Below are 16,429 nucleotides of genomic sequence, written 5' to 3' on the forward strand. Positions count from 1 at the left end.
CACGCAAGCTTTGCTCCTGCACACTAGGATAAACCATTGGCCATACGTGACCTTATCCTGAGAGGGTGGAGTCGGGTGCACATACTTTGACGGGTGAAGTCAACTTTGGGAGAACAAGTATATGAGTGTGGGAGAGTTTTAAACATGAGCCTCCAAAATAAAGGAGGTTGGCTTTGGGAGTATTATAGACATCGTTTGGCCCCCATTTCCTCAAGTTAAATTACATTATTTGCAATTTTCAACGTGAAACGTGGCCCCACAACCTGACAATTCAGACATTATTTGCAATTTTCAACGTGAAACGTGGCCCTACAACTTGACAATTCAGACATCACATCGTCTGGCATATTACTTTGCAAAACACAAAATTACCACTTTGGGCTGCCAACTACTCCTACTGGCCGCAATTTATTAGAGTTGAAATTTCCATAAAAGACAAACAATATACAATGGGAAGACAAGTTAGGACCCATGTATTTCAAACTGACCACGTTTTTGCAAACCACAACATTACCACTTTGACATCCCAACTACTCATATTGGCCGTAATTATAACACATTATTTTTTCATAGAAGACAAAAACTAATGAGAAGACAAGGTAGGACCCACTTATTTCAAATTCAGACAAGTTTTTCACGTTTACATAACCCAAGCTTTTTAACGGTGTCCCCCGTTTCGGATGAAAATATCACTTAAGGGCTTGAGCTATATAGTCACGAAGTCGTGTCCACGGTACATTCTCTTCCCCAATTGCATGCTCTTCGCCCGCAAATTCGTCATCCTCAGTTGGGAGATCGACCTCGACTTCCTTGTCCTCCGCTTCCTCTGCTCTACGAAATCCTTCGTCGAGGCTTCCATGTCGTCGCAAAAAATTATGAACGGCCATCGTTGCCACGACAACAAAAGTTTGCGCTCTGAACGAGTAGCTCGCATTCGATCAAGAATTTTCCACCTTTGCTTCCAAACGCCGAACGTCCGCTCAATAACATTACGACAGGAGGAGTGATGGAAATTAAACCTCTCGCGTGCATTTCAGAAACGTCGTCGGCCACCATTGCTGTTCTGAAATTCCTGAAAGTGATACCGTATGTCGGATCCTTTGTAGGGGGCCATGTACCCCGGTCAGTGTGTAAAACCCGAGTCCACTAAGTAGTACTTTCCATTCCTCGGTTCCGAAAAACTCACATCCGGGCTATGGACGCAACGAGCCAGAATACGGCTGTCATGGGCATTCCCAGGTGTTCCGGCATTACGAACGTGAAACACAAGTTGAAATCGCAAACGGCGAGCACGTTCTGAGTTGGATATCCTTTTCTGCCAATGAAGTCTGCCATTGTATGTCGAGGTAGAACCGCGCGAATGTGCGTGCCATCAATCGCACCTATGCAGTCCTACATGCAAAACAACATTTCACCAACAAAATATTTAAAAAAGAAAATGAGCACTTTGTTACGCAAATGATAGGGAGGACCTAACTTGAAACAGTGGATACTGGCCATGGTTCGGTCGGTGATGAAGCACGCCATCATTGTAGCTGTGGTGTGGTTTTATAATATCGGCTCCTAGTGCAACAACGCAGCGAAGGACACGCCTGAAATACTGCGAAATGGTTTGTAAAGAATGACCGAACAGGGTTTGAACTTGGCGATATCCTTTCCCATGTGCTAAAATGCATAGGAACATTCCAACTTGTTCAAATATATCTATGTTCGAACTACTCGTCAATCCGTAATGATCGCGAAGGGTATGAGTGAACAGTGCGAACATGGGAGGATACATTCGAAACTCCTGGAAGCATGTTTGGGGGGTACACATGCATATTCTACAACATGAAAATATGTCCGCTGCGTGTCGTAGGAAATAAGAATCGTTGCTCCCTTCTCGGTGAGAGATAATCTCTCACAACGCGTTCGACGATACGACAGTACTGCAGCCATTCCAATACGTCGCCTTCCATCTGCTGCATGATATCATCGTCTGACTCTTCATCCGAACCGGAGAGTGAAGTGATAATGCAGTCCATTTCGGAAGACAAACTACGAGGAGAGTCGTTCGTCATCTCCAATAACGACGTATTGGCCAGCTGAGGCTAAGCTACTGCAGGAGGACTTAGGATGCTTACATTGCCATCCCAAATGAATTATTGTTCCACTCTCTGTGAACTTACAAGTTTCATTTACGTTTGTTGCAAGGCCATTTATAGAAGGGCGAATATGTTAGTGCATGACCAAGGAACACCCACCACATGTTTATGTAATTGTATTGGAGGTTGACAGGAGGGGTCAATCTCAAAACAGGAATATATTCTCTGCATTGTACTTGGAATATATTCCTCATGCATGCTTTCAGAGATAATACATAAAGGAAGATCACGCGGTGACCCTACACACACGTGAAGTTTAAAAATATTAAATTACAACGCAGGAACATGTCACCAAGTCTGGACCGAAATTACTTGTAACTCATACGAATAAAAACAATTGAACCTATAAATAAACTCACATACACGAGCAACTGACATCTACAGTCTACGCCGAGCCCTCGACGACGTTGCTTCCTTCGACTTTTTGTTGCGTTCGAAACAGTACTGCATCCATGCAAATCGAAGCTCCAGCGTTTCAGCGGCAGCATATGCTGCACGATTGGTCACGTCTCGAAAGAATCACAAAGCAAACAAATGAAGCTCGTCCCCACTTTGGACGAGCTTGGTAGTCAGCAAATCATTCACGCAATCTGCTATTGTCATTACACCTTTGTCTTGGGAGTGAAGGGCAGATGCAAACTCCCGTGATGCACTAGCCAAATTGTCCACAGATTCGGATACCTCTCTAGCTCCGAACTTCTTCTTCTTCCCCCTCCCCTGTGCCTGCTTCCCTTTACGCTTCTCACCACTTCGGCCAACAGAAATGTCCATCGTAGAGGTCAGTTTGTCCTTCGCCGGCCCGTCACTTGAGTCTGTAGTCTCTGCATTGATCGGCAGCATGTCATTGAAATCTGCTTGTGTATCGCAGTCCGAGCTTACATCCAGACCGTGTTGTGACAGTTTCGTCGGCGTTAATGCGTACTTCGTGGAGTCTTGAATCACACCAAACAGTTTTCCGTATGTGTGGAAAATTTCGCTGTTTTCGTTGTAGCGGAACTTGCTGTACTTTGGATTTTCCTGCACAAAAGGTACTAACACGTGGTTAGAACACAATACAAATCCGAAAATGTTCCAGTTAGGCATATACATCTTACAGGCAGTACACCAGTCAAGGAAGCACACAGAACGACCCGCAACATTACCGCACACCAATGACAGAAACGTTACGGTTGAGCACCGTTCTCACGGGCAGCAAACCAGTCATGGAAGCACAAAAATCGCGCAGGCGTTTTAGATACTCACAAATGCAGGTTACATCATGCGTATTGGCAGTTACAATTACCAGACATTGTTTTCATATTGTGCTTAACGAAGGTGATGGACCAAAACGATATTCTCAGATAACAATTGAATATGGCTACCATGCAATGCATATGGCCACGATATTGTGATAGCAGGCAAAACATACAGAAATTCTAATTTAACGTTTTCAAATCAAGGTTATGCAACGACACATTTTCGTTGAAACACAGGCAACCATTTGAATGTTGAACTGGACAAATGGATTTTGAACCGTACATTACCTTTATTTTCTGCTCCCACCACCAATCGTCAGCTTCGATTCTGCCCCCTGAGTTCAGCCCGTAGTGAATCCCCGTACATCGCAGCAACTCCATCAGCAGCTTATGGTCCATTCGCATAATGCCCTAGTGGTTCTTCAGTTGAGTGACTGTCCAATCCTTCCCGGCACGTTTGTTGAACAATTCTCGGATGCGTTCCCATCCTGCAATCGTGAAGCATTTACCACGACAATGTCCTTCGGCAGTTACGTACTCTACCACAGAGATGAAAATGCGGTGTTCTTGGGGATCCCACTCGGCACACTTCCGACCGTCGGTCGTCCTGTCGGATCGTCGAGAAGGAGTTGCTGCGGGTACTGGCTCTACCCATGTGGTGTTGTAGCTCTGTGAATGACAAAGAAACATGGTTAAACATGGTGTTGCAGATACAAAAGTGAAAGGGAACGAATAGAAAAAAAACAGAACCTTCACTGCCTGCAAGTTTCGGACACAAGATGTTCATAAAAGGGTCAAAGTTCGGAGTCAGGAGTAGAATATTACCATGTTATCTGGAAATTGGCCCCAGTGCGAGCCTTCGTCGTCCATGCCGTGAACGAGAGGGGGCGTTCCGTCGAAAGTTATGGTGCGGTAACAGACCTTCGTGTCGCCGGAGGACAGAATGGTAGATAATCGACTTTTTCGTCAAGGGGGTTTTGATCCAGGCGAGTTAAATGGTACCGTAACGTTAACGTCGTCGGCGTATTTGCGTTGTCCGGCGACTGCACCGATTGAATTTGGGGTCGTCTTCGAATGGAAACAGAAACAGTGCGAAATATGAGAGAAACTCGTGAATTTGGCTACAAATATCAGGGAAGGGGCAGATTGGGAAATTGGTGTAGCCATGTGGGGAGAATTATGTCATTTGGCAAGTAACGTTCACTTTGAAAAATGGGATACCTACAGACTGATAACTGAGTTCACAGATGTGGCTCCCACCTCAGTCAAAGAAAGTGGTTGAAAATTTGTAAATAATGTAATTTTAACGTGGAGAAATGGGGCTCAAACAGGGGCATAGAGAATAAAGAGAGCAAAGTTATATTATGAAAGTTTAAACTTGTATTACCCTGAAATAACACCAAATGTGAGCTTTTATTGTATAGGAGAATGAATAAGGATCGTTGGATGAAAAGACACGTGGCCTTATCCATGTTATTGGAGCTTCCGATAGTGGGCATCAAGCAATCATGGGACATAAATGCTATTACCACATTTTCATCCATAAATCCTAACTTGTGTCAATAGACTTAACTAAACAAATTGGCTTTGGGGGCAATGGGAGGAAGTTGTCACATCAATAGATTTAATTATAAGTTTTTCTGCCAGGTTCTTTCATCAGTTTCGCCTCAACTCACCGAAGCTCTTGCATGAGGGCTCATCCACATGGGTTCGCATACATGGATTCGGCCGTGTGGGCCACATCCAGAGCCTCGTTGCGAGAGGCATAACAATTACCATTTTAACTCATATTTGCATCATTTGCTGGTTTATTGATTAGTTGATTGCACATGCAGCATTTCCCATCCTGTTGGTTATTAATCATGTTTGATGGAATTTATGTTTCACACACACGCAATACCTTTTTATAACATCTGTATGGAGAACGTTCTCATATTTATCAAGATCTTTTTCTATTGAATTAGAATCCCTCTTTAACAAAATAAAACATTGACTTTCTAATGGTTAAATGGACAGTTCGAACTAAATACTACTCCCCCACAAAAATAATGGGATGGGAGGAAGGAGAGAACCGGGCATTTGAATGTCGGAAAACCCACTTGGCAGGCGCCAAGACACCTATCACAACCAAGATTTGTTCAATACCTACCGTCTATTTTTTTTTGGTTCAATTTACGTCCTTAAATTGAAAATATTAAGTTAAGCTGATATTCTTGACCTTTGCAGCCATGATTTACATTGTTCGAGATGTTCACTCAACCCCACTGCAATTTAACAAACTTGTGTGCTTGATGTACGTCTCGTTAGAATTACAACGTAGTGAATGGAGGACATGTATTACTTTATAAACAATATACTAATCTCACAGTAGACCATCAAGTCATGCTTAGAATACTAATTTAAATGATATTAGCAAGTAAAAAAATGAGTAATATGTAAGATGTCGGTTCATTGTTCAATTTACTTCAATTTTATTTAATTTAACGTAATATGTAAGTAATTAATTGATTTTATGACATATCAAGAATTATTGGTATTTGAAATCCCTTTTTGACTGCATTGAAATCAACATAACAAAAACAAAATTTGTACATGGAACAAAGTGAAATTCCTTAAAAGCATAGATAGGACCATAGTTTGTAGCATCGATAGGACCATAGTTTGTAACAAAATTTAGGCCTTGTTCGCTTGATGATGTCGGCCATAATAAAGCTGCAAAGAGACACATTTCCTCATTTCCCTATAATTACAATAACACTTGATTTTTCTTTTTCGATTTTTTCAAAATTGTTTGACAAAACATTTAGGACTAAGTCATATGATAATCCCATGTTTCATGGACCAAATGGGACATGCTTGTTGTGTATGGGACGACGTCGTCTAACCCAACTATAATCCATGGTAACATATTCTGATTTCTTCCCTCCTTGATGATCAGTCCATTTCTTGGGATGCATCAGATTTTTCTCTTTTTGATGTAATTTGTTACCTGAACATGACATGAAAATTTATAGTATTAGAGCATGATATAATGGTTTTTATTGATGTTTGTTCTCACATTCTTATGGCATCTACTCGAACATATTTATGTGTGGGAAAAAAAAAAACACGTTTGGTGAAGAAAATAGAATAAATGAGAAAGGGCTAATAGTAAAAAAATTAGGTATTACTTTACATGATAAATTTGTCCTAAGTGCATCAGCTTTTACTTATATGATACAGTTTTATGAAGGTTATAATTTGTATTGGATCATTTCATTTAAAAGTTTATATTGTTACATTATTAAAGTAGTTAGATCCATTAATCAAACTATAAAATGTATTACTAATTGCTCCAAAGGAAGGCATGATTGAAAATTAATTGGGAACTACTGAAACCAAGAAATCATGCAGAAAGTTATTGAAAATCAACCTACAGCAGCGTCATTATGTACAAGATGATTGAAAGCAATGGCACCTGTTGTAAAAATTGAAAACTTTATGCAGTTAAAAAAATTAAAGAAAATATTAATAATGCCGCGAGCCTAGGCATGCCTTAAAGCGGTCAATGCTTTTGTGACCCCTAAGTTAGCACATAGGTCTTAAGCGTGGAATATTAGCCATGCCTCGAACCTTAGCATTGCTAAGGCACGCCATTTAGAACATGCCTACAGCAGTGTCATTATGTACCAGATGATTGAAAGCAATGGCTCTTGTTGTAAAAAACATTCAGTTTGTTATAATACAAATTAAAGAGGATATTTATGCTCGTGTTATCATCATTTCTGCCCCACCCACACGCCCATCAACCCCTTTTTCATTCAGAAAAAGAACCAGCAGCTAGGAACCCCTAAACTGAAATAGATAATTGTCCTGATATAGAACCTTAAAAATAAATGTATCATTTACTCAAGAAAATCGTTGAAAAGTCATTAGCATAAGAAATATTCACAAGCGCGAGTATGAGTTCAAAAACTTGTGTTCAGAAATTTTTCGTGTGAAATAAGAATGTCAAAATGTTATGCATCACACAACACACATACACGCTTCGTCCACCACTGCTCACATAGAGGCTTCCCTCGAAGACAAATCATAACAAAAAAAGGGATATTCATTACCTTTTTCTAGAGGTTTCTTCATCTGTAATTGATCAGAAGCACAAGGTGCAAGCATAAAAGAAATAAGTAAAAGAAAAGTAGCAAAGATGGTTAACAGTTTCATGGTAAGATGATAAGGTTTTCATTACCTGTGAACCTTCAATTTATAGTAAATCAAGGATGAGAGGAAATGCAGCAAAGAGAACATACACAAAGCACAAAATTCAGAGTTCCAACAATGGTCACAGCTTCTTGTTTTCTTAAAAAAATTAAATTTTTGTTTATGGGATTTATGTTTTATATCATTGGGAGGACCAAAGGCTCGAATTTTCTGACGAAAATATTTGTTTTATGTGTCAAGTAACTCAAATATTTGGAGACAAGCATATTAAACTTAGGTTTGTAAAGCCTATATTGTTAGCTGCTATATGAGCTATGTACATTTCTTACTCCTAGTCAAATGGTGAATGTAGGGTTGACTTGAGTTGTTCCTTGAGTTGAGTTCTAATAGAATTTGCGTCAGAATAGGAACTTAACAGAATGATTTACATATGAGAATCAGAAAGGTTTCAAATTAAATATTAAAGCCCAAGATATTTGATGAATTTTCTAAGAAGAACCAAGTCGTATGTCAAACAGAAAGAAGGCCTCCTTTTCATTATTTTTCCTCCCTTTATTTTGCAGCCCATGTCCTACCAGAAGAGGTTGTTTGAATGAATAATTTTTTATCACCTTTTTCGATTCATTGCTAGATCTAGTAGAAGAATAAGATCCTTAACTCTGCTAATATGTCATTAATAAAACAAAGATAGTCATTTTATCTATGATAAGTGTATTTTATATATTTATCTAGGCCTTTAAATATAGACTTTAGGGATTACTTTTGGCAATCTTTTATATTTTGTGTGTCAAGTCAATTCAGTAATTGGTCGTGAAATCGGAAGAGAAGAATAAAAGACGGCAAAAATGGAGGATTTCCAAGGTTCAAGGACTAAATTGCAACTATTCAATAATTGATTCGAACCACATAATAATGATTGAAGACCGTTGAAAATCAATAGGATGCAAGTGAAAGACAAAGGAGTACAAGAAAAAGGAACTAAATTGCACCTTGGAATAAGTTTAGGGACCAATCCCATAGACGGGAAATAGTGCGCACGCACCATGTATATGGGGTTGTACATGCAACCCAAAACCTGCAGAACCCGAAGGCAGAGCAGGTGAGCCGTGCGTGTGCAAGCAGCCATGCATACGCATAGGGTCTTTTTAGGGTTATGGGTAGTTTCCTTCTACGATGCACATTCCTTTTGGTAACAACTTTAGAAGCATTTCTTGACCTAAATTCGTTTCTACAAGTACAGAACGTGGGAATGACCCTTCGATGACTCTCATTACACATAATTCATCAAATACTACAGTAAACGAGAGGTGATTCGTCATTCTTTGAGAAAAATCAAGAGGCAATATACAAGAAGTCAACCTAATCAAGATTCAACTTTAATTATTGGACAATCAAGAAATCATTGAAGAGATTCGAAACTTCAAGATTTATCCTCTTTTCTTCATTCATCAAAACATTGGGTGATGTTCTACAAAACAATTATGATTTCTTCTAATTTTGTAATGCTAGACTAGACTTTTAGCCACTAGGATATCATAATCCCTTCTTATGAATTTCAATATTTTGACGTCCAATACGTGTTTATTCTTAGATAATTGTTCTAGGATTTAAAGTTTTTCAATTACTTGATTATTAGGTGGATTGATGTGTGAATTTTATTGTTATTGAAGGATACAATAAGATAAATAACACATTATATTTGTTGTTGAAAGGTTTGTCGAGCATGTATAAATATATATTGCATGATTTCAATAGATATTCTAAGATTTTTAATACTTGCTTTCATATTCGCATCTTTCATAGAATATACGAAAGCCACATGAGTAAATAAATTTAATTCTACTTGAGAGATATTATTAATATAATTTAGGAACATTTATCAACAATAATGAATATATATTGTTAGATATTGATCTGCATTAAATTAGAATAATAAGGGGATTCAAAGTCTTAATAATTTTTCAACCTAATTTTACAAAAACTTTCATAATTTGCTCATTAGAATATTTAGTTTAAATAGTTAATTAGTATAATTTTTTTCATAGGAAATCAAATATTTGATTAGAATTAGAATTTATTATTCTTTATTAAATACATAGTGTTCATGGGAGGATACTTTTCTTATCTACAGTTTGGCAAATTGTTGTCGAACGACCTCTTAGGTTATGATGTTAATTCAGTTTAATTCTCAGTCAGTTCGGCCAAATGATTGAAAGGTAAATTTAGCACCACAATCGAATTGACCCGACCCAAAGGTTAATTGGGCCATTTGAAGAAAACTAAAATTCTTAATGTTGCTCATGACCAAACTCACTTGCTTGGATGACCAAATCAGAGGTAGCCCACTTAGTAGCCCATTTTCTAGTGTTGGGCCCCTTACTTGATCCATTATTTACCATAATACTACTTACCTTATATGGCCATAGTACTTGATTAAATTGGGTCTTTTCTCCTTCTCTTGGTCCCAACCTCCTGCGCCTCTTTGTGAGAAAAATCGCTCTTCCTCTCTACCAGTTTTCTATTTCTCGTTACTTCTACCTTTGTGTTGATTGTCTTTGTGTTCTTGTCTACCTTTGTGTTCTCCTAAGTGGCTATCACTTGGTAACCATGAGTGGGAAGAGTTTTAGAATTGTTTTGGGTTGTTTTGGGTTGTGGTGTTGATAGAAAGAAGAAACCGGGCTTGGATAAATGTCTTTGGTGGTCGATTATTACTTCACATCTAGTATTAGAGCAAGAAGGGTGAAAATCCGATCAAAAATCACAAGAGCCCCTTGAACTTGAATTTGAAATTTCCTATTTCCTTTGGACAAATAGAGGCCGAACCCATAACCAGCAGGTAGATGGGCCTTCGATGGTGACACGCGTGGAGACGGCGAGTGTAGTGATGGCAAAGGGCCAGGTGCCCCCACCCCATTTCCCCCAAACCCCGCTCCGCCCCGTCTTAGATGAGGCAAGGCGGGTCGGGGAGGGGACGAGACAACTTTTTGTCCCGTTTCTTGCCATATTTAATTTTTTTTATTTTTTTATATTTTCAAAGTTTCGAATTATGTTATTATTAAAGAATAAAATGTAAATTAGTTTTTAACGGGTGAATTGTTTAGAAATAAAATTATTTTTAATCTTTTTTTTTTCCCTTCACAAGGCCCTCGCGATGGGGTGCCCCCACCATGCCTCACCGAGATGGGGCCCCATCAAGGCGGTCCGGGGGGGGGTTTATTGCCATCCCTAGGCGAGTGCAGCATCTCTCCGACGAGTTTTTTCTGGCAAAATACTTATTTTGATCTCTTGAACGTACTAATATCGTTTGTTTAGTATTTCAGGTGAAGTAGAAAATTTTGAACGATTTTGCTTCTGGACGCTCGTTCTACGATCGATTGGAAAGCTGCACTGAAATAAATTTGCTGAATCTTTAGTGCAAATAATGGTGGCCCTAAAGCAGCATATTCGTATTTCTTAATTTTACTGACTCAGATAGGTCCGCTCTGATAAATTGGTTTAACCTGTTTAATTTTCAGCATTAGTCATTATGTGGGGGTGACAGTAGGGTTGTGGTTACCATGAAGGGATAACATTGTTTGGGCTAGAAATTAGGATTACTTGTTTTTAATTGTTTTGATTAAGTACTTGTTAAATTAGCGTATTGTTGTTTGTGCGATAATTGTTGTGAAATTTTTATTGGACATATCCATTTTTGTTGAATTGTTAATTCCGCTGCATTATTAATTTCCTTAGACTACCGAGACTTTACCCATTCAAATATTCCCTTGATCTAAGACCATGAGTCTTACAAAATCTTGGACATTTTGAACGAAGTATATTGTCCGTAACCCAAGGACTACTTTGTATGGTTTGACCGTAATTTGTGCATTTTTTAGTTGTTTGTGGAAATGACAACTCACAACTTCGATTTGAGAATTTTTAATGGAAAATGTGATTTATCAATCTGAGAGCAAAAAATGAAGGGTATTTTGATCTAACAAAAAGTTTCAAAAGTCATTGAAAGCAATTTTCCAACTGATTTTTCAAAAAAACAAAAAGAAGAAGTAGATGAGCTTCTTATACCTCAATCATTTACACTTATTTGATGTTGTTTTAAGAAAGGTGTGTAAATTGAAAACCACCAAAAAACTTTAAAAAAATTAGAAGACCTGTATTTGCTCAAATCTACCCCTAACAAGATTTACTTACATGAGCGTTTCTTCAGCTTTAAGATGAATCCTTCAAAGGATCTCGATAAAAATTTAGACGTGTTTAAGAAATTGGTTCAAGATATTGTTAATTGTGAGGAGACAGTGTTTGAAACCTATAAGGCCATAATTTGCTTGGCTCTATGCCTGGCACATATAAGGAAGTTAAAAATGCAATTAAGTATGGAAGGAACACTTTGATACCTAAAATTGTCATAGACTCACTTAGAAGTAAGGAAATGAAAATTAGAGTTGAAAAACATGATAATAAAAGCAGTGAGATAAATTTGATGCGGGGTAGAACTCAGTTTAGGTAAAACAGTCAAGATGGATGCCAAAGTAGTAACGAAAAAAGTAGTGATAGATTGAAGAAGAGCAAGAGTATGTCCAGATCAAAATCTAGAACAAAAGTTAGCAGATGTTATGGTTGTGGGAACACAGGACATTTTATAAAAGATTGCTATAATGAAAAGGGTAACCAAAAGGCTAAAGAGAGAGATGAGGTTAACGTATTGTCTTCTATTTCTGATGTTGATGACAACGAAGTTTACATGATTACAAGTCCTATTACTTATATTGCTGAACTAAATTTAACTTCCAATTTTCGTATGCACGAGTGGATACTTGATTCTGGTGCATCTTTTCACATGATATCTGAAAGGAATTGGTTTGAAAACTTATATAAATCTCATGCTGGGCATTTATGTGTTGTGTAATAACTTTGCTTACACTATTGCTGGCATTGAAGACATTAACATAAAATTTGACTCTAGCTTTGTGTACACCTTAAAAGAGTTAGATATATTCCTAAATTGTCTAGGAATTTAATTTCAATAGGAAGATTTGAAAAAGATGACTTCACCGGTAAAATTGAAAACGGAACATTAAAGATGATTAAGGGTGCAATAATCTCTATTAAGAGAACTACGAAAAACGACATTTATATCACCACTGGAGAAGTGATTAGAGGTTCAAACTCCTCTATCTCTTCTGCCAAGGTTGATCACATGCATACATGACATAATAGGCTTGCACACGTAGGCATTAAAGGACTCAAGCTTATTAATGAAAAATGTGCATTTGATAACAACTATATGTCTGATTTGTCATTTTGTGATCACTGTGTGCTTGATAAGCATCATAGAACTTGTTTCTCCACTAGTGTTCATAAAGATAATGGCATGTCTGAATACGTACATTTTGATTTGTGGGGTCCTGCTAGTAACCCCATGTCAGGTGAGAATATGTATTTCCTATTTATTATTGATGACTGCACGAGAAAAGTGTGGGTTTACCTTTTAAAGAATCAATCTGACACTTTTCATAACTTTAGTAACTGGAAAAGACAAGTAGAAAACCAAATTGACAAAAGGATTAAATTCTTAAGAACGGATAATGCCTAGAGTTTGTAACGCTGAATTTGACAGTATGTGTAAAGAAAATCGAATAATAAAGTATAAGACTATCCTTACACTCTCTAACAAAACAGGACAGCGAAAAGGATGAATAGAACCATACTTGATAAGGTGCTCTGCATGATGTTAATTTGTGGTGTCCTAAAGTCGTTTTGGGTTGAAGTTGTTATGACTGCTTGTTATTTGATTAATTTGACTCCATCTGCAGCCTTAAACGGAGATACTCCTTATGGAACGTGATATGGTAAACTAAGTGATTACTCTGTACTTAGAACCTTTGGTTGTGCTACTTTCTCCCATTAAAGTGAGGAAAAGTTTGAACCTAGAGCTAGGAAATGTCTTTTTCTATATACACTGAGAGTGTTAAGGGTTATTGGTTACGGGATAGAACCCAAAAGGGGGTTAAGATCAACGTGAGTAGGGATGTCACGTTTAACGAGAGTAAGATGCCTTGCCTTAAGGGGGAACTTGAACATGTGAGTGAAACAAAACCAGATAAAAAGAGATATTGGGTTAAGGTAGAGTTAGGAAAACTTAGCACATCCGTCCCTGCTACTCCGAAAAAGGTGGAGACTCGAGTTTAGGAACTTGAGGTGGAGAATAGCGATGAAGTAGTGATAAAAGAACATCCTTAAGAAGAAAATCCCTTAGCTAACTACAATTTAGTTAAGGATAGAGAGAGAAGACAAACGAGAGAACATAGGATATTCAAGTATGAATCTGAGTTAGCTTTCGCTTACGTTATTTATGAAGAACTAGTTGATAGAGAGCCAAAAATCTTTGAGAAGGTGATGAAGAGTAAACAATCTAAAGAGTGGTTCAAGGGAATTAAAGAGAAAATAAGTTCTTTTGAGAAGAATCAAACTTGGGAGCTAATACCTAGACCTAAATATAAATTAATCGTCAATTGTAAGAGGGATTTTACGTTTAAAGAAGGTACTAGTACATTGAAACTTTTAAGATTTAAAGTTAGGTTAGTGGCTAAGAGTGGCTAAGAGTTACACACAGAAGGAGGTTGTTGATTATAACGAGATCTTTTCACCAGTTGTCAAGTACACTACTAGTAGGGTCATACTTGCATTGGTTGTGCATTTTTATTGGGAATTTGAACAACCTGACGTAAAAACTACTTTTTTACATGGTGAACTTGACAAACAAATTTTTATGAATCAACCAAAAGATTTTAAACAAAAACTAAAACCTGATCAAGTGTGTTTGTTTAAAATGTCTTTGTATAGCTTAAAACAGTCATCTAGATAGTGGTGCAAAAGATTTGACTCCTTTGTACTCACTATAGGATTCCAAAGAACCAGGTTTGATCATTGTCTATATTTTCAACATTACAATGCTAATAACAATTATTTGTTTTTGTTGCTCTATGTGGAAGACATACTTTTGATTGATTCATCACCTAAGTGGATAAAGAACATAAAAACAAAGTTAAGTGAAGAATTTGACATGAAAGACCTAGGAAAAGATAAGAGAATCTTAGGCATGAAAATCGAAAGAGATAGGTCAAATTTTGCTTTGTTTCTGCATCAATCTCCTTATATTTTGAGGTGTTGAAAATATTTGATATGAATGATTGCAAACCTATCATATTACCTCTAATTAATCACATTGTATTATCTAAATATGAGGCTCCTTACAACGAACGTGAAGTAGAATACATGAGTAGAATTCTGTATTCTAATGTGATCGATTTCATAATGTATTTAATGGTTTGCACTAGACCAGATTTATCTTTCGTTGTTAGTACTCTTAGTATGTACATGTCTAATCTGGTTTCGAACATCGGAAAGCTCTAAAGTGGTTACGAAGGTATTTGAAGGGTACTAGTAATGTAGGTCTAAAGTTTGGTGCTAGTACCAAATGAGTGAAATTGAAGGGTTTTGTAGATGCCGATTATGCTGAGGATAGGGATGGTAGGAAACCAACTTTCTCTTATTTGTTTACCTTATCTAATTCTCGTGTTAGTTGGAAATCACAATTATATCACATCATTGGGATCCACGCCAGAGTCAGTATATATTACTATCATTAAAGTCATTAAAGAGGATCTGTGGCTTAGAGGTCTGTTTTATGAATTATGTGTCTTGAATGATTACGTGGTAGTATATTCCTATAGTCTATATTCTATACGTTTATGGAAAAACTCTATTTTTCACGAATGCACTAAGCACATTGATTCATTAGAGATATTGTATCACAAGAAGTGATAAGATTTGAAAAAAGTCCATACACAATATAACCCTTCAGACATGAGCACGAAAGTGTTGTCACTGGTAAAGTTTAAAAGTTGTAAGCTCTAAACATTGATACAGGTAAATGATTTCTAATTTTATCTGTTCTCCTTTAGAGGTGTCATTAATGAGAGATATGTTTTCTTTGTGGAGGTTGTTGGGCGAATTGTTGTCGAACAACCTCTTAGGCTATGATGTTAATTCGGTTTAATTCTCAATCGATTCGGCCAAATGATTGAATGGCAAATTTAGCACTACAATCGAAATGACCTGACCCACAGATTAATTGGGTCATCTGAAGCAATCTAAATCTCTTAGTGTTGCTCATGGCTCAAACCACTTACTTGGATGGCCAAATTAGAGGTAGCCCACTTGGTAGCCCATTTGTCTCTTGTTGAGCCCTTACTTGATCCATTATTTACCCTAATACTACTTACCTTATGTGGCCACATTATTTGATTAAATTGGGTCTTCTCTCCTTCTTTTGGTCCCAACCTGCATGCGCCTTTTTGTGAGAAAAATCGGCTCTTCCTCTCTGCTAGTTTTCTGTTTCTTGTTACTTCTGGCTTTGTGGTGATTGTCTTTGTGTTTTTGCCTACCTTTATGATCTCCTAAGTGGCTATCTCTTGCAACCATGAGTGGGAAGAGTTTTGGAATTGTTTTGGGTTGTTTTGGTTGTGGTATTGATAGAAAGAAGAAACTAAGTCCGGATAAATGCCTTTGGTGGTCGATGATTACTTCACATCTACAATATTGCACATTTTGTTGGATTTCGTACCATCACTATACATGGATACAAATAGTTGAAAGAAGGGTATGAGCAATTTGCACACGGAATAAAATTTCATAATTGGAAAAAAAAAATGCACAAATGAATAAAATTTTGCAATATGAAAATTAAATACATATTAGACATGGTTCACATCTGAACCTGCACAAGTTCTTATGACAACTCAAAGCACCGACTTTATGAACCTATTCCACAAGGCAAATCACCCCTATTGGTCC

The 16,429-nt window shown here is 37.5% G+C and overlaps 2 protein-coding genes across 3 annotated transcripts in view; both read right to left on the reverse strand.

Moving 5' to 3' along the window:
• Nucleotides 1-2,406: 2,406 nt before the first annotated feature.
• On the reverse strand, nucleotides 2,407-4,269 carry LOC111392989. Of its 2 annotated transcripts, XM_023018417.1 has the most exons (3): nucleotides 4,205-4,269; nucleotides 3,668-4,048; nucleotides 2,407-3,161 (listed from the first exon to the last, which is right to left on the reverse strand). In XM_023018417.1, exons 2-3 carry the CDS (start codon nucleotides 3,782-3,784, stop codon nucleotides 2,664-2,666), a joined length of 615 nt encoding a protein of 204 aa, XP_022874185.1. In that variant the 5' UTR covers nucleotides 3,785-4,048; nucleotides 4,205-4,269; the 3' UTR covers nucleotides 2,407-2,663. The 2 variants fall into 2 exon arrangements, with proteins under 2 accessions (XP_022874185.1, XP_022874244.1); XM_023018476.1 differs by lacking the exon at nucleotides 4,205-4,269 and having other exon boundaries at nucleotides 3,668-4,051.
• Nucleotides 4,270-16,329: 12,060 nt separating this feature from the next.
• Nucleotides 16,330-16,429, reverse strand: part of LOC111405185 — a 1,685-nt gene continuing 1,585 nt past the window's right edge. The window contains exon 3 of the mRNA XM_023033962.1: nucleotides 16,330-16,352. Within this exon, the coding sequence (XP_022889730.1) occupies nucleotides 16,330-16,352 (23 nt within the window). The remainder of the gene's footprint in view (nucleotides 16,353-16,429) is intronic.

This window comes from Olea europaea, chromosome 1 (genome assembly GCF_002742605.1).
Source record: "Olea europaea var. sylvestris chromosome 1, O_europaea_v1, whole genome shotgun sequence".
In the NCBI taxonomy this organism is placed as follows: Eukaryota; Viridiplantae; Streptophyta; class Magnoliopsida; order Lamiales; family Oleaceae; genus Olea; species Olea europaea.